Genomic DNA, 24,249 nt, shown 5'->3' with positions numbered 1-24,249 from the left:
GTCTCGTCACGTTTCTCCCTCTACTCTCTGAAACTTCTCGCGATGAAAACACGAGCACTTTTTACACTGTTCGAAAACATTAAACTGAAAATATTCACGCATAACCGACGCCGGTGTCCTGTTTATTATGATAAAAAGTTTGTTTTAAAAAATTTGGTACAAATTTATCACTTTTTGGAAGAAAAATAAAAGAAAAAAGAAAGAGGAACAAAAATATTCTCTCCTTCACAGTTCTCTATTTATACGATTCAAGCCTGGATAATAAAATCCCCGAGATTATTCGACGCACGAAAAACCACTTGCAACCACTTTTAGACAGGAAATGCGTCGAGTGACGGTCTAGAGGCGACTAAAACCTTTGGCCAGTACACCAAACCACCATCATATGCATGTGCACGTTCGTGTCTCGTGCTGCGCTCGCAGGCCTATACAATCCGTGGCATAAAGATATTCACGGAAATCGTTCTTCCTGTACGCTAGAATTTTTATTTCACGACAAAAGCCTACCGCCGTTGTTCCGACGTTCCAACGAGGAACCGTCACTTGTTGATCGGCTGCGATATAATCACGAGCACGCACATTCTCCTTTGTAATTCGTCCTTTTCTTTCCAACGAACGAGTTACACTTGGATTACAAAGCTCATAAAGTCAACATCTAAAAAAGCGAATCTACGAGAAACTTCAATCACTCAAACGCGCTCAAGACATAATCACCAAAGCGAGCAACACGATTCTCACGGTTGTTCGATCAAGGGTAGAAATTGCAGCGAAGAGTTCGAATGTCTTGGTAAAAGCATCGGATACATTTGTACGATAGCAATTGGTTTCGTGGAGTCACAGAAGAGGTATTGTACGCGAAAATACAAGGCTCACACTCGAAATAAGAAAATTGATCGAAACTACTTTGGCCCAGGAGGAAGTGCATTGAACGACGAGCTGCGGCCGACTGAAGGCTCCGGCAGCCACACAAATCCAGTCTCACGTGTGTCCCACGTGCCTTTGTGTGTGTACACGTGCATGCGTGTAAGGTTTGTGTGCCAGTGCACCTCGTGAACTCTTCCGAGAACAGATTTCAAGGGTCGCTTCAGGTATACCGACACGCCGAGGGGTTGCTCGTTTTCCCCCACCTCGTTTTACACGCTGTTTTTTTTCACTTCTCCTTTCACTCTGTTCCACCCTCGCTTTTCGTTCCTTTTTTCCGTCTCTCTCTCTCTCTCTCTCTCTCTCTCTCTCTCTCTCGGCAGAGCGAACTGTGGACGGAAGAGGTGCAGCCAAGAAATGCCACCGTTAGTCTCCACAAAAGGTACTATTTATCCATTGTAGCGACAGTGGCCCGCTGGCTCCTCTTTCGTCTTCTTTTTAATCGTCAGGATTTTTACTGTCCTATCGTAAATGCGCCACCTTCCACGTACAAATTTGACACTGCGACGCCGCGCCGCGCCGCATCTCTGGCTCTTTGAGGATTCTGCTAATCTCCGTTGTCCTCCCCTGCTCCTCCTTTTGTTCACAGAGCGCCTTTTTCCCTTTTTTGCTTGTAGGCCTCCACGAAATCGGTATACTGCAATCTTCCTGTGTTTGCGGTGGTTCAGAGAAACTGTGTCGATCCGGTGGTCCATTTTTGTTCTTCCCCTTTGCGTATTTAAAAAGTTTCCGGGAAAGGGAGGGGCAACACATTTTTCAATCACAGATATTGTGAAAACTGTGGTAGGTCTATGTTCCTTTTTCGAGCGTTTCTCGGATTTTATAGTATTTCCTAATCGACAACGTTCGAAGACGTCGTTTAACACTAGAACTATTAATGACTGAAAAAATCGAAGTGAAATATACATTTGTAAATCAAAAGTCATTGAAACATCTAAAAATATGACAAAGTAAATTGAAAAAACGTCTGCGACGAATTTCTAGAAAGTTGTATTCCTCTGTTAGTTCTATTGTTAAAGTAACTCGAGGTACATTGGAATTCTTTGTAGGTAGGTCAGACAAAAATTTGTAAAAAAATTTCGCTAAGGGAAAACTTGGAAACATTGGTCACGTTCGTAACATTATTATTTTTCATGAGGTACCGGTCTGTCGACAAACTCTTCTATCGTTTTCTCGACTATGTGACTTCTGTGTAGCGAAGGCACGTGGCACATGGAACAGACGATAACTTTCCTTTTTATCGATTTGTGTTCAAATCTAGTACCGACACGTGTAGGTGGAGTACACTCGTTTTTTGTAAGTATCGCGTAGGCGTTTAAATCAGCTCGGTACTGTTTTCACGAGAAACCAATAGATAGTTAATTTGTTCGATCATCGATCATTTATAAATTTCTCCTCGATCCCTTTGATCTCTCGAAGACGATGTAACCGTATGTAGACTGGAACGAATCGCTTGTAGATCTTTGGGTAACGGATCTTTAAGCATTTTATTATAATGAAAATTGTCTTACAGATCGAAGTAATACGAAAACTTGCAACTTGTGCCCTCTATATAGATCGTTCCTCGTAGAGAAATTTTTAATACGGGTTGCAAATTTTTCTGGAGAGAGATTAATAAAGAAAATTTTATCAGTTTTTATATGGTTAAAGGAAGTTAGAAAGTTTTCGATGTTCGTGAAAGATAAAGCTAAGTTCTTTTGTTAATGGGCCATAAGATGGGCTGAGAATGAAAAAATATAAAAACTTAATATCCTCCGTTAAAAGCTTCGTAAAAAATACCATCGATATTACAAAATAATTCGAAGGGTGGATTTATACGATTTTTGAACAAAAGGATTTTTAAGGAGAGACAAGTTTGAATTTTTAAATTTGAAACGTTGTATTTAGATTCTGATTCAAATCCTCAGACTTTCAATTATACATAACTTTATCTGAAATTCTGCAAGCTTCATTTTATTTTCACATCGTCAACTTCAAAAATCAAATCAAAAATAAAGTTGCCAATTACAAGACTTCAGAAACTTTTAATTAAATTCCCTCCCGGCAGGATATTTTTCTTTAAACTCGTTCTGTTGTCTTGGAATTCAAATTTTTAAATACAAAACATTTACGCGCAATTGAGAATTAGTTTGCAGCGTCAAATAGAGCGTAAGTGGAAGGCAAGTGACTCAGGCGAATCATGAATGCAGAACTTGTCGTTCTCCAAAACTTCGAATTAGAATAATGCCGGGCTGCGTCTCATTGTCGAGGCTACCAAGTTGTGAGAACTTTCGAAGCGAAGAAAATTAACGTTCCGATAAATTGTTATCGCTTCGATAAACCTACCACCAGCTTTTACCATTAGAGGCTCTTTGATCGAACTAATAACAAAGGGATTCTACGATTTTTCTTATAAATTCTAACACATCTAAGAAAAAAAGTAACGCGATAGTAGAAACTTAGCAATATGCGAAAGAATTTTCTCATAAAAAAGATTTCCAGCAGAAATTTCAGTACATAACACAAGTATTCCATGTATAACACGATACTCTTACAATATGGATTCGCTTTAACACAGTTTGAGTATCCGGGGAATCTTCGCACAACATGGTTTTGCTTTAACACGGTTCGAGAACCGGGGAAAACTCCGTTACAAAAAGGCACGTAATGGGAATTTTTAAACGTCATTTGCTATTCTTTATTCGAGCAGATGTGTTTGTTTGTGTTTTGTCCCAACTTACCATACGGAATTTTGGGATATTGACGTTTTCGATTCATTTTTAGTTCGTAGAGTATTAAGCCTTTACGCTCAAAAATTTTGTTCGCTAGAGACAGGTAGCAAGTCAGAGCTTCCCCGACAAAAAATCGATGACATTCTTTATAACTAACATAAATGATGTTAACATGTAAAACTCTTAATTAATTATTGGTTTTTTTTATAAACATACTTCTAATAAAATTTGATAAACATATCTCTTATGAGAAACAGTATATATTTGTTAATTTAATTTAATGTTAATTTAATAATAAGAAGAATAATAAGAAGAGAATAATATTTTGTTAATTGTTAGAACCTAATCTTTATCTTTACGTTAGTTTTTTATTTCGTATAACACGAATTCGCATAACAAGGCATTTTTTTGGAACCTAACTACGAAACGTGTTATACGAGGGTTATCTGTACAGACGAAACACGTTACAGTGATTACAAAAAGGAATTTCCTCTAAATTAAACATAATTAGCGTATAAAATCAAGAAACACGACGATGTAACGGTTATTTTCGAACAATTTGCAGCAAAGGGTTACTCGTAAAATATTAACAGGGCTGTTTTGGAGCAAAATAGACCAGCAGCAAATATACGCTTCCGTAAAACTAAAGAGGATGTCGCGAGAGATTTTCTATTGAGTTGGTAATTAGAGCAACGACCGGATGAATGTTCGTCCAGGTACAAAGTCGATGGAACAGAGCCGGGTCATTCGAAGTAACGTCTTTATTCTTGCCTCGACAAACAACCCCGGCTGCGAGACACGCTGAAGGGATCAAGAGGTCATGATGGAAAGCTGGAAAGCAAGAGGAGGCACTTCAAACGAACCTGGATGCGATCAACCCGCCACCTTTGATCTATGCTCCGCTCTTCGATCGACTGTTTTTTAAAACCATTTTTACCTCTCGACGTTGTCGATAATCAAGCAAAGTGGAAATCGCTGGTTGTTCATTTTTCATTCCTTCATTGATTATACCGTATAAATACGATAAAAATTCTGCTGTACCATGTTTTGTAATAATAAACGTAATGGTAATAATTTTATGATAAATAATTCTTGTTCCTTTTATGTACAAAATATAAAATTTATTGGAGTTGTTGCTTTAAGAAATTCTTTGTTCGTAATTTATTATCACGTTCTTCTTTGAAGAGCGACGCTTGATTCTTTTACCTACTTTTTCTAAAGTCAGTCGTGCGTGTTCTCTTAATTTCAAGTATCTACCTTGTTTGCTCTCAAGATTTATAATAGTAATTTACACTGTACTCGTTCATTATATCGCATTATGTTACGAAGATTATGTTACGTTATGTAAAAGGAAGCTGTGGTTCTCAAATGGACTCGCATTAAAAGTACATAAATCCGTCGTTTATCGTATTTATATTTGCCTCGCGCGAGGAAAGCCAACTTCAATATTTACCTGTACAATATTTTTCGTCCGAAGCAAACAATGCTTCCTGAAACAGGGAAATCTGCGCGCACAGTCTACAAGACACGAAACGGACAGGTTTCGTACTTTATCTGCCGCCTGCCAGCTGTGGCTGCGAGACAAGTTGACAGAGAATGAAAGGATAATACAAGGCATCCTGAATTTTAATTCTACAATAGCAAACTCGATGAAGTTTGAGTGAAACTTCTAAAAATTATCTTTTCTTATCCTTCTTTCAATTTATTATTTTTCCAAGTCACGTTCTTCCAATCTATTATTTTATTTTTACACTGTAGAAAACTAATAGTCCTTAATCAAAGCGTCGTTTTCAAATCAAAAATGTAAAGACACAGATGAAGAACAGAGATGTTTCGGGACGTGTCGATAAAATTTTCTCTCAGGTCTCGATGCGTTCAGAGAATCGAATGAATTATAAAAGTCGATTCAAAAATAACAACTCACCTTTCCACATCACGGTCTAAAAGCGCCGGCGTGCTCGACGCTTTGATACGCCTCTGCGCCTTGCTCAGCCCAGGAATTCGTCTCCTCTCCTTTCCAGTGTACGCGTTCGATCGTTGATCGTGCAGCGGCTGCAACGGAAACATAATCGAAATCATTTTACACGCTGGCTCACGCATAATTACGCGGGAGACCCACTCTTTCTCGTTTGAATCAAAGTGTTAGATGCAATGTAACCCGGTGATAACCTCGCGCACGAGAAAGTTGCTCGGCCGTCGATCTATTCCCATGATTCGTCACGCACGAATGCTCTCGATCGCTCCTATCTAGACAGGCTTATCGAACCGAGCCTACCATCGAAGAATATTCAACGTCCGACATATATCTCGTTAGTGAATTATTTCGTAAGCACGCCGTGCTCAATGTTACGTCGACTCTGGGTCACTATGCCTCCATTCACGTTTCCACGCTGAGTCGTTAGTTCCTCTTCTTAAGAATGAATAATAGGATGCGATTCAATAATAAATCGTATTGTGTGCTATTAATCGTTGGATGAGATAACTACGTTAATATCGGAATATTATTCGAATGAAGTTCGATTCCATCGATCGATGCTTAGTAATGGTCTAGGTAGAAAGTAGTTTTTACGGTAAAAATTCTCTATTCATAGCGAGGAATTCTCTAAGTTTGTTAATTATAACGATTGCCGTTATTAGTCGATCACTTTACAACTCGTATTTTTTTACACCAAGCATTACAGTTGTATCCATCGTTTCTAAAAAATAATTACACTGTTTGTCAATAGAATGGATTATTGACAGACTATAACCGCCGAAGGGTAGAAATCGGTATACTGATGGAATATTATTGACGAAGCTTAGTACTGACAAACTAACTGTTAGGTCGGTAGAGGATGCTTCCATTAGCAAACGTCACAGTCGAAAATCTGCGTCTGTCAATGATCGCGATGCGATTTCGTGGATTCACGGAAATGAAAAGGGTAAATGCCATAGCGCCACGAAGCTCGTTTGTATCTACGCGATCGTTCCCTGGCGGAAACGATGTTTTGCTGATTTAAGATCGAGTTGCTGCGCAACGACGTTTTATTTTCTATTTTATTGTTTTAATAAAACGGTTAACTGTTCCATCGTTATGCATATGTCAGTTAATTATTGGTTTACGACGCACTAAAAAGAAAGCTATAATTAGGCATATCCATGGTTTAAAGTGCTACCGTTTGATTTACGGTAGCGCAACAAGAAAGTTTGTAAAACCTTTAATGACACGTTATAAATTTAGTAGATTAACTGTAGGCTGTGGAATTAAACGTAGGAAACGTGATTTTTATCGCGGAATAGTTTTTACCGAGTAACAAGTAAACCGTCGATTAAATATTTTTGTATGGAACTTGAGACAAATTGTTGCGTAATACTTAATACGAATCTTACATAAATTTTAATGATTTTAGTATTTTATCGCTCTAACAGGTTAGCACTCTTACTATGCGCCTATACATTTATATATCGTAGCGCAATCCATACATCATTGTCGACCGAGACTGCTCGAGTTCAATTTCAAAACACATAATTTCTGTTCTAGTCTCGTATCACATTCTTCGGTTAAAAACTAGGCTCTGTATTAGTAAGTAAGAACTTTCACTTTCCATATATGCATTATCTGTAAGACTAATATTGCCTCTATTCACAAATTTACGAACGTTTTTCAGCTTTATTATCGTCGTTTTATTTCGAACAGAGATTAAATATTTTTCGTTAATCTACCTATCTACCTTCGTCAAAATCGGTTTACACAGCTTGACGGGGTTCTCACGTTAAACATAATGGTCTCCGCAATGAAATATAGATGTTGAATCGTTCCACTTGATAGAATTACCAGTGTTCGGTGGAATGCTACGAGGTAAAGGAACATCGATCGACGGTATGTCACCTTCCGGTTTCCTAAACGAGCTCGGACCACATTTCTGTTCACGGCGTCGTTTCTATAGCAAAAGAGAGGTCGAGAAGTCACTTGACTCGTCGAGAACAAGCATTGTTCGCGCTAACTGCACAACGAAAGAATTCATCCCCACCGAAATATCTTGATACCATTGTCTGGTCTTCTTAATTACGAATGGTTCCCGCTTCGCTCGATTCTACTTTCGTTTATTACTTTTTTTTATTCGCCACCTCTTTCGCGGACCACTCGTTCGTCGCTTTTTACTTCTCGCAAGGAATTTCGATATTAAATACATTTTTTCGCGTCTCTTTCTCTCGTAATAAAGATGATTCGATTTTCTGATACTTTATTTATTATAAATGTATTGCTATATTGGCCAAATTATCTAGGTCGACAAGTTCCCTTTTTGTTTCGTGAATTCTAATATTTTTAGAGTACAAAACATAACGATGCAAGAAGAGACCCAGTTCTAAAAACTGTACAGAGAGGAGAGAAAAGTCGGTTAATTGGATTGCTAGATGAACCAAGATCGAGCTATTCAGGTCGTCACTGAAGTAGTTCGTCCTAGGTCTAATATTCGGAAAAAACTGTCGCCTACGATAAAAAACAGTAGTCACGTTTCTTAAGTTCTCTTCAACGTCCTAATTATATACGTACGTACACACGTACGTGTATACAACAAGCAACCGTGGCTAGGCGTTTCTAGTTAGCATGGAAGTCGATCGCAACGGGACAATTTGAAAAGTTGCAAATTTTCCAATTAAAGTTTCGCACGATGCCAAGGATAGACACATTCTAATTCTTCTAAATAGTTACGTCAAAGAAACACAGGAGAACGAAAGGTGAGAACCGCGAAAAATGTTTTACAGCGTTGAATATGCATAGGCCGTGCTAGCGTTCGTGCTAACCTTTAATTAAAACTTTTAATTAAGGTCGGTGCGAGAAGTTCGATAGCATCGAACTGCTTTTCTGTCGGTGCTGGGTTTCTTCGGTGTGCCTTTCGTGCCGAAACGAACGAAAAATAAAAGTTCGATCGATACGATCGAATCGAAAGCAATTCAATCGCGTGTAACATCGCGGACGAAATGGTCTCCTCATGAAAATATTGCATTTTGTCTCCGACACCGTTTTCACGGAGCAACCATTCAAATTCAAATTTGTAAACGTCCGGCCTGGCCAATTCGAATACAAAACGAGTTTGCCAGCCGGAAAATATGCGTTGACAGTATTTGCTACTGTTGCGGGAACACGATATATGTTTCAAAATCGTGGCTAAAATCACTGACCTAAGTTTACATTATATTTTCCGCTTTATTCCACCAAGTTAGTGAAAAAGAAAAACGGCTTCTTGGTAAAAATATGGAAATCTTTATCGGCCATCATCGAGGCGTTTCATCGTTCTACCATAGTGTTCACTCGTACCACATGTTTAATGCAATATATATTCAGTTCAATAAACATCGATTAAAACTGATCAATTATGTCATCGTATATTAGCAAATATTGATGAATATTTTATACATCATGATTTAATATGTCCCAAATTGACGGTTAATTTTGTCATTTTTCCAAAATGGAACAGTTATTCTAGATTTATTTCACCTTCAATATTTGCTATATTAAACACATATTCTTTCTTTATTTCCGTCTCCTCTTCCATTATAAATGACGAATTGAAATAGCAACTAACAGTTTGAAAATTCTCCAGACGACTTGATTCGCAGTCTGACAGAATTTTCAATGCGCATCAGACCTTAATTAACAGTATTCTGAGAGCATTTGCATGTTCTCGGTACAGACTTTAACCTACATACACTTCGATCCTATCGTGCCCACGGTACCGATAATTGGAGGTTACCGAGGTCACTGCCGAATTATTCATCTGTACACGATTTTGGCGCAATGGAATGATCCAGACGAATTCTGATCTCTGCTTGATTAGGCATTCAGCTAACTTACTCTACCGGAAGAAATTCTGATTTAATAGGTAGGTATACGAGCCAATCGGCGCGCGTTTATTTGTCCGCAGAATCGGATTCCAATGCATCTCGTTCGTTTTGTCGAAATCGAATAAAATTTAATAAAATCAGTGAGAAATATTGAAATGGTTTGTAATAGCTATCGAAGTTGTGTGCCGAATCTCGAAGAACGATAAGGAAAACGTTATCTATATAAGCTATATACGATTGATTTTTCGGTGAATAGGGAAAGTTGCTCGAAATCCTCGATGTTGATAGTTCTGCAGATTCATTAAATAAACATCAATCATGAAGAAGTTGTGGAATAATACTAGAAGCGGTAACGTCGCGAAATTATTTTCAAAGAAATATGTCAGACGTTTGATCAGTTAAACACGAGATTCGTAATTTCCTCCTCGGAAGCGTCTGATGATAGAAAGGTTGGATGAATAATGGTTTCGCGCTTATGACGTCTCAGCCACGAATCTAAATGCACGCTGTCACAGGAATATATGTTATTTGCATAGGTATGGTACCGTTCGATCATTACCTTCGAATGTTCCAATGCTCTCGATAACCTGCGGCTCTTGACGTTCGGCTAACTTCTCTTAATTACTTCTATCTTTCAACCACGATTCTGTCGCTTGTTTTTGAAGGAACTTAATTTAAATTGCCTCGGTTGTTTAATATCTCTGATTTGATATATTTTGATATATTTGTAAATATAAAGAAAGAACCGTCAATTTATAGAGAGGACGAGAACATATGTTAGGACCTGCAGTCGGCGCATAGGACTCATATAAGGAGGATTAGAATTAGATAATTAAACATACGCGTAGATATATAAATAACTATGAAAATAGTATGGCAAAGATAAAATTTCCATTTGAACAAAAATTCACATTAACTTCGTCAAATGTGTCTACGTCTTTTTAGCAATTACAAGGAAGAAAGTCTAGGTTTGATTATTCCAGTCTTAAAGAGAGACCGCAATTACGGTTTGCGTATAATTCATAAAGAAAATGTAGTCAGGGGAGAGTAAATCTTATTAAATCGCGCGATGTTTTCCACGACCGACTTCTTCTTTCCTTACTTAGAAAAAAACTACGACTCGTCCCAATTCCTAGAATCGTATCCTGTAACAGGGTTGAAGCTTTTAGTATATTGGATAGCTTAGCCAGTGATAAAATAATTCGAACGAGTGTTCCTCTAATTATTTTCACTTTTACGATGTACATTCACGCATATACGCGTTTACACAAAGTTGCGTTGGCTATTAATTAAAACAGAAGGAGAAGAAAAAGCGTATCGTCGACGCAAGCGTTTCGCATGAAAGATCAGAGTACAGAATTTCATTAACTCTTTCAATTACACCTACGTTTGAATTAGAGCGTGTTAATATATACCGATTACATATTGCATTCTAACTGTACGTGTAGCTGCGTATCATTTCTTGCTACGACATGCATCATTCACACCAACGACATCGCATACCTGCACGTTAACATTACCGGTAACAATGTCGTGTCGAATTGACTGTATCTACCAGGTTTATGCACAGATCACTGTCATATTACGGGACAGGTATTTAGCTGACAATTAGATGTAACCGTGGACATCGCCTTTGTAAGCTGCGTCGCAGATTCCATCAGATTATCTCAATGATTATCTTAATTTCATGGGAATATTCTAATCCACGATTTTACATGGTTTGTGTGTTTATCGAAATCTATCGTCTCCTATTTATATCGGAAGATGTGTTCTCGTGGTCTAACAACAAATTAAATAAATTACATCTTTAAAACTATTCACCATTCCACGTTCCTCTTTTAATATAACTATCAAAAGCATCGTTCTGCGATTCTACATAATCCTGTACCTTTATCTCTACATCAAAAATATTTTATCCTCTGGTCTAGCATTAAAGAGAACGAAAAGCTAATATCTTTGAGGCCATCCTCATTTTCATAGCGCATGCTAAATTTTTAATAAGTATTAAAAGCATCGTTCTATGATTTTACATGTTTTATCTGTTTCTCCAGTTCCATATTCTGACATTCATATTAAATAATATTTTCTTCTCGGCTAATATAGGACACAACAAGAAGAAGGACCACAGTACCATAAATCACTTACAGAAAACCACCGCCTACACCTTCCTCTCTAAAAAGTATTAAAAGCGCAGCAACTTATCGATTTTGTTCCTCCCCCTCCATACCTCCCATCGCCACGTTTCTTTTCGTTCAAGCAATTTGACCTTCTCGTGGACGGAAAATTCTACGCGTCACCCTGAGCGTCCCGGATAGCACGTAGAAAAAAGTATCGATCATGGTGGCGCGTGACATATTGTCCCGGAAGGCGGGTGAGTCGTTTTAAAGTCGTGCCACGACGTCGTGTTACGTCCTTGATCCATCGTGGCTCGCGTCCGACGGAATACGGAAGAAAAGCTCGAACAGGCGACAGAACGACGGGATTTGGTTTGCGATCGGAGATTCTTGTCGGACGGTTTCGGTCTACGGGGACGCGCGCCGCTCGAGTGATCGAGATCATCCGGAGGATCCAGCAAACCCGCTTTTCGAGCCTGGATATCCACGCGAACACGCCGCATTCCGGATTCGTGCCGCGAGATCGTGGAATTCCCTCGCGAAGATGCAAATCTTAGACACGTTATCGTGGCCGTGACACGACTTCCCGTAGGAGAAGTGGAGAAGCGAACCTCGCAACGTCTGCTTCGCCGCTCTTTGTCCGATTCCATCCACCTTCGGGTTCTCGACAATTCGAAAGGATCACACGAGTATCGAGAAATAAAAATAGCCACGACGACTTTATTATTGCGCGCGTTCACTGCCGATCGAACCGCGTTGAAAAGTTTCTATCGGATTTCTTGTAATCGCGCACGAGGATCGCTGTTGGAAAGGCATTAGAAGGGGGATGGAAGTACTTTCGATGGTTTAACCAAGCCATTCGTCAACGACAGCAGGCGTGTATAGTCTACACATAGCGAGCATACTATGTAACGAGAACAAACACATAGTCGGTTGAGCGTAGTTTAAAGTAAGTACCTATATCTTAACAAGGATTGAATAATATTTGACTATCACGATTAGCATATCTACTGCAGCTAATAGAGACAAAAGAGGACAGCTACATGTACTTAATGTCATGAAAATCTCAATGAAATCGTACTCGTACATGAAGGATGTTAGTGAATCCCTTTCTCTAAAATCTTATGACCTCTATTTTTGATGAAACTTTGGAATTCGATGTAAATAGACTATGAGTTTTAAATTGCAGGTTCGAATAAATTGTTAATATATTACGATTTTATTATTGTCTTCTTATATGAATACTATTTTTTCATGCCTTTATTATGCACACAATTTTTTCAATTTTGAAACTAATCTAGTAATTCTCCTAAGAATTTTGAACGAGGATATGTACGTATCATTACATACGAATGAGCAAACTAGGTTTTGACGTATCAGCATATCAGTCGAATGTATTGAACGAAAATTATTGAAGTTACTCTTCTATGAAATCGTTACATTACATAGTACGACTGTTTTTGAACATCCAATACCGTGTTTCACACAAAATCTACACGCTATTTTTATTTCGTGTCGTTGGAAAGTTCTCGCGAGAAATTACGATGAAAGTGCGTCCTGTTAAGAGGGCTGATCCTCTCCAGGAGCTGCAAGCAAACGCTTTTAGCTGTGAAAGCGTATGAAACGTTATAAAAGCTACGCGAAAACCGTCTTTTCTACGAGTTTCTTATACAAACTTAACAACAGAGCTCCAGCTGCGTTGATTCGGGTCAGCTTAATTAAACCTCGAAACGTTTTGCCCTGACTAACTGTCGCATTGTTGTAAGTTTGCGAATTTATCTGCAAAGGACGTACGAGCACCGCAACCAGAACTGTTTCTCGTGATAATTTATCACGTAGCCCGGTGATATTAATTGAGATCGTTATGCGTTCTGTCGCTAGCGTTTCACCGACTCTCGTTCTATTCTCGAAATATTATGCTAAGTAGAGATTTACTATTATAACATTATACACGAGAGAGCAACCCAACTTTCCTCGTTGGGTACGATTGAGAAAATCAGTGATAATTTCAGAAGACTAGGGGGGAACTCTTGGAAACCTTTTATCGATCGTGCTCCGGAACGCTATAAGACGGCTGAAAAGTTCAAGAGAGCCGCTCGGAAGTTCTCTTGGGAAAGAAAGTTGCGAGAGCCTTCCGGTGAATCGACCACGAAACTTTTAGAAGAAGAGAAACGCGGCTACGCTGTTCCTCGAATGTTAAAAACATCTGAAAGCATTTTTCCATCACCTCGTTTTTTTCATGACTTACTCGCTTTTCTTTCTTCGGTTTTTACTTTTTCTTAAATTTTAAGATACCGTTGGGGGATAGGAATTGGTTGATGATTGATAAGGAATCGCACGTCGATTGGTGTAGGTTCTAGAAGTCGGTATAATGGAACGATAGGTCGTATTATAATAAAAAAACGATTCAATTTCCGGAGGGATTCGGATACTCACGGAAACAGGAGCTGTGTGAGGTGTGGCTGCTTCCTGTGCGTGGTGAAGTCGACTGGGGCTGGGGCTCGACCTTTGGGAATTCTGGCCACGTTGCCAGGATCCTCCTTTGTTATTGCTGAAATCAAATTAAACGATCAATTTTTATCGTGTTATCGTAGGAAAAATGTTCTTGTTCGTTTAACGAACAACCTTCGGACGAAAAAAAATGAACACGCATAATCTTGATTAGCGAACAGCTGGAATGTACGTACGAATTCCAAGATGATTCACATTTACGCAAGACCTTTGACACCGTCGTGTCGCATAGAGCCGAGACTTTCACATTGACAAGGGGTAAAAATGAACGCTGGGAAGCGATTAGATCGCATAATAAATTATTATAGGGCAAGACTTGTCATCGTGGTCAGGTAGTAGGTAATAAATTACGCGGCTGAGGGTCTCTGCGCGTGATTTACACGTTCGCTCGTCGATAATCGCCCTTCGGATATGTCGATATATTGCATCCGACAATGATCTATGAGAGGGTGATCTACGATCGTACGATCAAATCCATAGATCCTCTTGTTTGCCAATCGTTGAACGCATCAACGCTCGGAACTTTGCTAGCTGTTTCACCAGAGAAAATCCTCTCTGATTTATAAACTCGTTATCGTCAATGTTTTCTATGATCGTTGTAGTAGTTGCCGTGTATTTCCTGACGAAAGTATCACTTCGGGAGACTTATAAGAGCTAGTGCGTCGTGCAATGAATATATACATAGCACTTGGAATTATATACTCAAAGCCCTCCTTTGTTCCCCTTTCATAAATTAGAAACTCGTCATCGATTCCTCTATAAACGGATCGTTCGACGAGCTTAAGGAAGAAGACGCGTTTGTTGTTTCTAAACCGACAGGTTTTATCCGAACCACTCCCAAGCTACGAGAAAGGATCCGTCACGTCCACATTTCGACCGACAACCACGTAGAAAGTGGGATAAATCGATGCGCTTCTGTTGGTATCTCGTGATCCTTCGCTTTCAGATGAAAACGACTCGCCTGTCAGTCAAGCGAGAGACTCAAGAGCGTGGAAACCGTGTAAAAATTCGTTTTGCCAGCATAAAAATCATGTCTTAACGTCACACTCGAGTCGTCCGGGCGCACGTCGCGTCGTTCGAACGCACGTCACTGGAACACCGTTGCTCCTTTCGCCGGCTGACGACCAAATCGTTCGTTCTGTTGTCTATCGAACGGACCGTCGTCTGTCGAACGAACCGTCGTCTGTCGAACGAACCGTCGTTTATAGTACGGCGATATTCTCGCGCCGATAATGACGTATTAGGTCAGAGTGAAAGCATCGTGGGAAATGATTTGCACGGTCGCGTGCCCTCGCGAACAGGAAGCGTTCGACAGCAAGGTAAGATCACGCTACGGTATTAGGTGGGACGATTAACGCCATTAATGTCCGACTTTATGAGCTTTCCCAGAAGGAGTGTCGATGAGGGCATTGAAGCCAGATTTCACACAGAAACCTTGTTATCTGTCGGATTTTTCCACGTTGGTCGGGGCAATTTGTACGAGGTGTACGTGGGATAGATTCTAAGCAACAGAAGAACGCGTGATGTTGGCCGTGTGATTTATTTAACGGCGTAACAGAGTGCTCGAACGTCGAATGTGTGCTTGAGTACCAACCATCTTTAGTTAATATTTACCGGTAGCACCGGAGGGAAACAGAAACGAGAGAAAATCCTGCCTCTCGTTTCGGAAATTGAGACATCGAGACGTTGCTTGTGGTGAATCATACACTAGCGCTCACGCGGATATTAGCAACCGTCGCGGCAACTCACCGCGAGTACTTCTCGCACCGCACCTTAGCTAATCTCGTCGTTATCTAGAGTTTCGTAATCATCGAGCACGACATACGTGTACGGGGAACGAGGCCGGAATATTAGCTGGTTTTCGCGTGGAAAGTGCAAGGAACTCGGTCAATATTTCCAAGGCTGATGGGAACAAAACCATTTCCGTGCCATCTCGAAACGAAACCTTTACAGAGTCCCTGGATAAATATCTGCTGGAAACTACACGCGTTTGTACTTATAATTATCTCGATTGTTTAACGCTTCGACATTGCGACGCGAGAATCTTTCCGTTGACACGCTTTGGTTTTTTAGTTAAACTCTTGGAAATTATATTGCGTGGCTTGTGGTTTCGTGTACGTTAAATTTTCAACATTGAAAATGGCGATCTTTTACGAGTATTGTTTAAATATTGATCTAAACGCTATTTTCGCGAAGCGGAGCCAATTACAATTTAAATTGTGGTATTTCGTAACTGACGAATTAACGTGGTAATACTAATAGCCTTTGCTGATGCGGGACACAGTACATAGATGTGTAATTTAGCGTAACTTATTTCGTTGTTTACCTTTCCTTCTAATCTAAATATGCTAAAATACGATACGATTATCGTCGAAGTTAAGTAGCACGTAAAACACATTTTAGCGGAGTTCGATAAGAAAAATGTATTTTTTCTCAAGGACGATATTTATGAACAATATTTTACGATCGAGGTGCCTACTTCATCGCATGCTAAAATTCGCAATTATGCAATCATGTTTTTATTACGATCGCAATTAGTACGAATTCGTCCGTCAAGGGACGTAATTCGATACTTTACGGTGGCATCGAAAAAATGAAATTTGTTTGATAAAGACTGTTGATCCAGACAGGTATACGCGACAGTTTCGTGAAAGCTCTCAAAACATTTTCACTCTGTAACAAGTTACAGCCGAATTGGATAACTCTGATTTATGCAAACGAAATCTGAGTTCAGCGTCGCCTAGGATATTTTGTAAAACTAGTATCTCTGTCACAACAACGTTTCAGCCTTGCTACCTCGTTCGTTACCTGTTACTTCAACAAATTTTAAGAGATGGTCCAGCGAATATAAAAACGAACATAAACCTCCTCAACGTAGAAATGCAGACGGATAAATAAATATATACAAGTCAAAGCAAATAAAATTCCGAGACCCTAATTGATTACCATATCGTCAACGAGATCCACGACAAAAGGTAAAAAGAAGAAGATTGAATTATGGAAAACGTAATCAAGAATCGAATCCGAACACATCCTGTATTTATTCGAGCGTTCGTTCCTCCTGGAGAGAAACGGGGTGTAAAATACGAAAAGCCGACTAAAAGGCTGATCAGGACGAAGGGTTAAGGGCGACTGTTAAGAGAGAAATTTATTCAACGCTTATATCGGCGCTTTCCGACTGGTTTCGCGTCGTTTTTTCTTTCTTTCCTTTTTTTTCTTTTTCTTTTTTTGGACGATCGACTTTCCGACACAGTGCACAGATAAATCGATGCACCCTGGCCAAATAAACAATCGTATTTATCGCCCTAAGTTCACGTGGGTGTGCTGTTACAGGCCGTAAGAACCGGTCGTAAAATCTTACCGGTTTCGCAATACAGCTTCCCTCGTACAACTGCAACGCACCAACGCACCTACATACGTGAGTACGTAGTTGTGCTTTTTATCTTCATCGCTCTGGACGTGTCCTAGCCACGATTCAAATCGATTCAAAACTACCCCTTACGCCGAGCTGCGTAAAAATGTTTGTTACCGTTACTGTCTCGCTCTGACAGAGGAATTTGCTACGATTTATAGCCGATAGTACCGTGAAATCGATAATTGCCAAGCTTGGTAGTCGTCCGCTATGAAAATTTGTAATATCTGAAGACGAAGCGTGGATGATAGACAAGCGAGAAATCCCAGTAATGCCGAGTTTGCGTAAGGAAAGGAACAGCATCTGCATCTTTGTCGAACTAGACCAGCTTATTCACTGGATGACTGGTGTAAGGCTAACTGAAGGTGAAAGAATCCTGACAAGTACATTGTTGATTTTCTGATTTTAATGATAATTATGATTAAAAAAGGGTATTCTAATATGACATTTGCACATAGCAGAAAGTAATTGAAAAATATAAGTTTTGTAATTTAACCTAAAATAGCATTTTTATTATTATCATTATTATTATTATTCACGGGTATAAGTATTAAGAATCAATATTTTAATATTACGACAAGTAATATTTTTAAAACTATAGAAAGGTTGAAAAACACATTTTTCGTTTCAAAAGTAAAGACAGTTTTGGCAATGCGAGATTGATTGACGACATATCGAATATTAAAACTGCTCTTCTGTGAAAAATGGAAAATCTTATCTGTTATTCTCGTGTTCTCTTCGATACGAGAGTCTGCTTTAAAGCTGTTGTTGCTTTTTCGTTAGTTGAAATCTGCGTACTAGAGGTTATATTTAAATAGCAGAAAAAAGTTAAAAATTCAAACTTCGAAGTTTATAAGCGATCAAGATCAACAATAATGTTTCAACCATCGAGACAAGATCAACACTTGTAAATACGCGTTGTTTCAAAAAAAAAGGGAGGTCAAAAAACACTTTCATCGCGAGTTCGATTCATTTTAGAGTGCAGTAGACATTTATAACGTGAATCAAGCGCAAAAAATTCTGGCTGAAAATAACGGAGGTTTTTGCCAGACTCGATTTTCGAGAAAAATATTTGTGTGAATTTTCGCGAATCCGGGAAGTTTCCTTTCTTGAAACGAAAAAATGCAAAAGTTACAAATAAACCCATACCATAACAAATTTCACACCAGTTCCGACTTATTTCTTCTATGAGGAATTCTTCTCTGTTTGCAACGTATTTTCTGCTCTCACTTTTGCTCGTGTTTCACGTATCGAAACTGTTTGCAGTTTCGATTCCATTCCTGTGCGGTGTACCGACATGTTCAATTAAGCAGATTGCACGTAATAATTGCGAAACGTATAACCTAATTCGCAGTGTGCAGGGTATTCCGCAGAGTTCGCTTTTCCATTTTCAAGGTACACAGCAACGCGATCATTGAAACGAAATTACTTATTAATACATTTTTCTCGGTATCGTGGTAAATTTGTAGGTAACGCGCTACCTTGAGAAACTCCATTGACGTAACGTAATTTAATATATGTGTTTTCAATAACGGATAATACTTTCTAAACACTCTTTCGTACGATAGACATTCCACACACGGTTAGTCAGTTTTTACTTTGGTAATGCGTGCGGAATAAAGTGTTCGAGATCGCGGCTCGAAAAGTAGAACACTACGTGAGCCAGCTAATTAAATTTGAAAAGCAACACAGTGGATAGCTTAACATCGTAACGCGCGTAATCTGTAAATTCCTAACTGCATCGACATTTGTTTTACGAGCGAATTGGATTTGCTCCGGGTATAAATTTAATATTAATATGCAATACAGGTAGCTTAATGAGTCATAAAGGAGCATAATAATCGATGCATGAGCGACATCGTCGGTCGGAAAAGTTGAAGAGATCAAAAGTAACGAAGAGTCGTGCATCACGGAGCGAACTTTTATTGCCAGCTCGGATTCGGATGTATAAATCTCTGGCAGCCATAAATCATCGAACGGTAGTGTGCAAAAGACAGAGATGGAAGCGCGTTTCTTTTTGCTCGTTGCTCATCGAAATCGCAAAAAATTAGATTCGATAGTAAGAAGATATCAGCGAATTTTCACGTCGTACGCGCTAACGACAAAATAAATTTCCTCGGTTCTAGAGATTTTTATACAGCAGATCGCTATCACCAACGTACGCGTCGTTTCTTGGATATATTGAGACATTAGGACGAGAGGAGTGGTTTTCTGATTGCGAGCCCGCGACGTTGGTAAATTTTCACCGTTGGAAAGTTACGATAATGGTAACTTTCAAATTATGATATTGCGATTCCGGGTAACTTTCGTATCGCGAAAATTACGATATCAACAAATCACTGGTTCGCGGAGCTACGGTGTATCGACAAATTACTCGGTCGGGGGATCACGATACCAACAAATTTCCACGTCGTCAGGTCGCGATAGTGACAAATTTTAGACCGTGAGAGCAAGCGATATCGATGATTTTCGGGTCGTGGGATCGCGACTACGAAACTGCAAATTTATCGTTGGATTAAAGACCCAAGGGATGTAATACACTTTCGTGATTGCGGTGCAAAGTGGTGGTTCGATTGAATTTCTCCTTTTTCGTTAAGGGGAACTCGCTTTCCTCGGGGATACGAAGTTTTTCGAACATGTAGCGGAACCTATGATCGTCACGACCACGTGTCGACCAAGTCGTGGCAAGGATGCCATGTCCCACGAACTATGCGTTCTCGTGAAAGCCGATACAACCCTACTCGCTACATGACTATCGAATTTCAATTTACGATATCATCGTTTAATTATTACGATCCGTTGGTAATATATATCTTATGTTATATGTCTTCCTTGTGATCTATTACCTTAAAACGTAGCCTTTTCTATCGAGGTTTCAAACACATTTGAAAACACGTTCGTTTAAACGCATCGATCCTCGCTTTCTGGTATAGAAGAGAATTTTTCAGCGTTGCCAACGAGAGACTGTGTGCGCGCCCTGTTGATGTAGCGAAGTTACAAAGAGAAGAGGAATTCAGGTGATCTGTCGTTTACGAAGGTTTTTCGCCGCGCTTTCTCGAGCTCTCGATCCATTTAATGGCCCGCCAACAGGATATAAGTTTGCCGTTTTAAGTTTTTTCAGAGATAAAGCAAACGACATTTATTTCCGCGTTTGTTTGCGTTCTGACTTCGTTGCTGATGAAATATACCGTGAAAATGGTAACGGGAATAAATCGGAAATAACATCAAAGGGTGACTAGAAAAATAACAAACATAACAAAAAGTATAAGTACGATATAAAGTACTTATGCGCGTTTATGTAAATACAGCTCATGTGCAGATACTTCTACGATAGAACATTTAGATACATCGTGTGTAAGATGTGAAACGTTTGGTCGAAGAACAGCTGCCGAAAAGCGTTCGAGGAATTCCGTCTGGATCGTTACAAAAAGCAAACGCATCGACAAGCGACTCAAACGATATATAATAGAACCGATGCGTCGAGAAGAGAAGATCGGAACAGCCGTAAATCGCTCGTGATGCATTTCCGCGTGCAAAGTGCTATCCTATTTGCCAATTCATATTCATGACGGCGTGCTTTCAATAATATCCGAATAATCTTGACGTTGGAATCGGACTCTATGCACGAACAATGGCACTTAACGAATATTCGCCATTTCACGCTTAGCCTTTGCGTATGCAAACGCCGGCGCAGCTATTTTTATTTCGAGGGTTAATCACGAGAAAGCGAACGTTCTATCGTTAACGTTCTATTCTACTATTTTGTATGCCTCAAGCTGAGCAAACCGAAAGTATGTAAATTACTTTCCGTACCACGCGCTTGATTAAGCGATCGGGCAACTGATAAAATGCTAGAAATCCATTTGATGGTGTTTAAGTTAAAATTAGTAACTAATGACTATACATTTGTAACATTTGCGTAAATCGTAGCTTTTCATTTCATTTTCACAAATAATCACGAAATCGAGAATTTTTTACTAAATGTTAACAAATATTCTGACTATATGCAAATACAGGTAACACGATTCTTCGAGCGAAAGAAAAAAATAAAAGCTGGAATGGTTCCAAAACCGAGGAAAAAAAAATACAGCAGGTCGTGGCAATTCTACCTGGAATCGCGTCTAGCAGTTTGTTATCCCTGTTTTTCTCTCTCTCTCTCTCTCTCTCTCTTTTTTCATTCCCCAGAAAACAGACGGACCGTGAAATAAACTTTCCGTGGTAATCTTCAAACTATTGACACGTTTGCGAACAAGCGTTCCCCGTGAACAAGGAAAGTTCTCCGGTGTTCTGATATCGATGTCGCGAACGAAACGTAAAAGCATTCGTGAAATTAAAATAAAAAGAGGAAAAGAATTGGCCGCGGAAAGTAACTTCGAATATAAGAAAAGGAAACTCCGTTCGAAACGAGAAAATGAAAATAATAGAAGAAGGAAAGACGTTGGCGAACGACGATCGATCCGAAAACTTTTTCTCCGATTCGGGAACGAAAATACCGAATCATTGAGAACGACATATCTCACGTGCTCATCTCTTCAAATTCGTGGTCTCGACGAACTACGTAACGATTTTATCGGATTAAGTTCCCTCTGCTAAGAGGATTAGCAGTTTAAATCAGTCGTTGAACCGTGTTCAACGGCAATTCGTGTCACAGTGCGGCAAACTTGTATTCTTTCCGCGAAATCACCGTGAGGACGCCGACTTTTGGGTGCGCTCCACGCCATTTTAAGAAACTTCGGCTAAGACCCCCTCGTTTGATCATTTCCATGAAGATTACGATAGGGGGATAATGTTTATGCCTTTTATACTTATCCACTTAAGTTGCTCGTGGTTGATATAAATTTACCAGCGAATCGTTAATTATTAACTGCGATTTATGATTGGTCAACCGATTGATTATAACGATGGTAGAATTATTAAATTTCAAACGTCACTTATTATATTACGTTATATAGCAACTCGTTATGGGTAATGAACATTCGTAATTTTCAGTTTGATATATTTCTCACTGCTTTTGATATTTGATACCGTACATTACGCAATGAGGAATTATCAATTTTATTAGATATTTCATATTTTATTTCGTCCCGAATTACAAGAGTTTCACGCTTCGTTTAAAGGACCGCGAAAAATGTAGCTCCGTTACTCACAGTGGTTTCGAATAAGTACATCGGCGGAACCAAACGCGCATAAAAATGATATGCTGCTCCAATTCGTTCCACGAGAAATCGTTCGTTCGATTCACACAGCCGCTGGCTCATTTCTTTCGTCGAAAACACGTTAGATCAAGTTCGAATCAATTCCGTAGACTTTTATTCTCGGTGATATCCGAAAGCGAATTCATCGATTCGCCTATAAACTTCATAGTAACGTTTGATGTCGACTCAAATGGATCTATTCGATTCGAAGATGATATTCTTGTCGTAGCACAGATGGTAGAGTTTTGAACTGCTTTGTGATGCAAATAGTGATCCACGAATTGTTTACAGAGTGTCAAATACTTGTTTATCGTAAGATATTCTAAACTAGAGAACTATCGATATCTATGATGTATATTAGTGGCGGAACAAAACAATTTTTATATTTTCGAAAAATCCCCAATGTTCCAATTCTTAACCCTATGTCAAAAAAATAACATGTTGCAATTTGAATTAAAGTGGCCGTACAGTAAAAATTTGCCTGCAGCAAAGATGCGGCAAATAATTTTTATTCTCGAAATATTTCCAATATTTCGATTCGTGTGTCTGCAGATAGATAACAATTTTAGATGGCTGTGATCTAAATCGAAATTACTATCTTATCCACGGCGCTGGATAATCTTAGGGTGTCGCGAACATCCAAGAAGAAAGAATTCCAAGAAAAATTCTTGATATCGCGTCACTACCGACTGCAGAAGATGAGAAGAGAACGTGACCACTCTCTCCCTGTACGCTTTATTTTCTTTCCACGGTGGAAGGTCATTGTCAGTGAATAAAAGGGAAACGGCTGCGAAGCAATCAAGGCGGCCATATAAATGGTAGCAGGAAGGAAGGAAAGGCAGGCTCGAAGGAATAATGAAAAAGAAAGTGAGAGGCAAGAAGAGAACCGACGGTCGACTGAATTCCAACATCGTCGTTCCTAGTAGAATGGCGATGCGTAGGACAAGGTGGTTTTTCTAAGGCCACGTTCACACGGAGCGGAACCTCCTTGTACCGTAGCAGTCGTTCTCACAGTTTTCAAAAAGGTCTCGAGCGTGGTTATAGTGTTGCCTTTGTTTTTATAATAATGTCGCGTCGGAGTTACCTCGCTAGATGCTTCAATTTTATTCTTGTTTTATTCTTGTTTTACTTCACCATTAGACGTTATTAATACTTTTAGGTGGAACGTCGTTAGAGAAATTGTCGAAGGGGGACTTCTGACACCGTAAGCTTAAATATTTGTTCTTAAAGCTTCGCTAAGAAAGAGTCTATTCGAAATGTTGTTACATATGTTGGACAAAGCTGAATTTTAAAGTGGGGCTGAAACGTCAAAATGTCTCACAGGGACGATAAAGTGTACCTGATTTTCATTCGACCGTTTCTCATTCGTGTCACGAGCTTTCATACGTAAGCTCGATTTGTAAGTTAAGTCAAATTAAAGTTACTGCTTTTCACGAATTAAATGGAACAAATCCGTTCAGTTGAAAAGGATTTAGATCGCAAAGAGATACGTTGGATCAGAGGTTTCCAACCTGCCTCTTTCTTCCCCTTCCTTTTTCTCTTCCGCTTTCCACTACATC

At 39.3% G+C, this 24,249-nt stretch overlaps 1 protein-coding gene across 5 annotated transcripts in view; it reads right to left on the bottom strand.

Annotated features, from left to right (window-relative positions):
• Positions 1 to 24,249, bottom strand: part of LOC126871111 (serine-rich adhesin for platelets) — a 135,146-nt gene that overhangs the window by 12,725 nt on the left and 98,172 nt on the right. For all 5 annotated transcript variants that reach the window (XM_050629547.1, XM_050629551.1, XM_050629549.1 and 2 more), the window contains exons 9-10: positions 14,009 to 14,123; positions 5,557 to 5,684 (exon numbers count right to left, since the gene is read on the bottom strand). In XM_050629547.1, the coding sequence (XP_050485504.1) occupies positions 5,557 to 5,684; positions 14,009 to 14,123 (243 nt within the window). The remainder of the gene's footprint in view (positions 1 to 5,556; positions 5,685 to 14,008; positions 14,124 to 24,249) is intronic.

The sequence above is a fragment of the Bombus huntii genome, chromosome 11, assembly GCF_024542735.1.
Source record: "Bombus huntii isolate Logan2020A chromosome 11, iyBomHunt1.1, whole genome shotgun sequence".
Classification (NCBI taxonomy): domain Eukaryota; kingdom Metazoa; phylum Arthropoda; class Insecta; order Hymenoptera; family Apidae; genus Bombus; species Bombus huntii.
The sequence above is the reverse complement of the archived record's forward strand: the minus strand, read 5'-3'. Positions and strand labels throughout refer to the sequence as shown.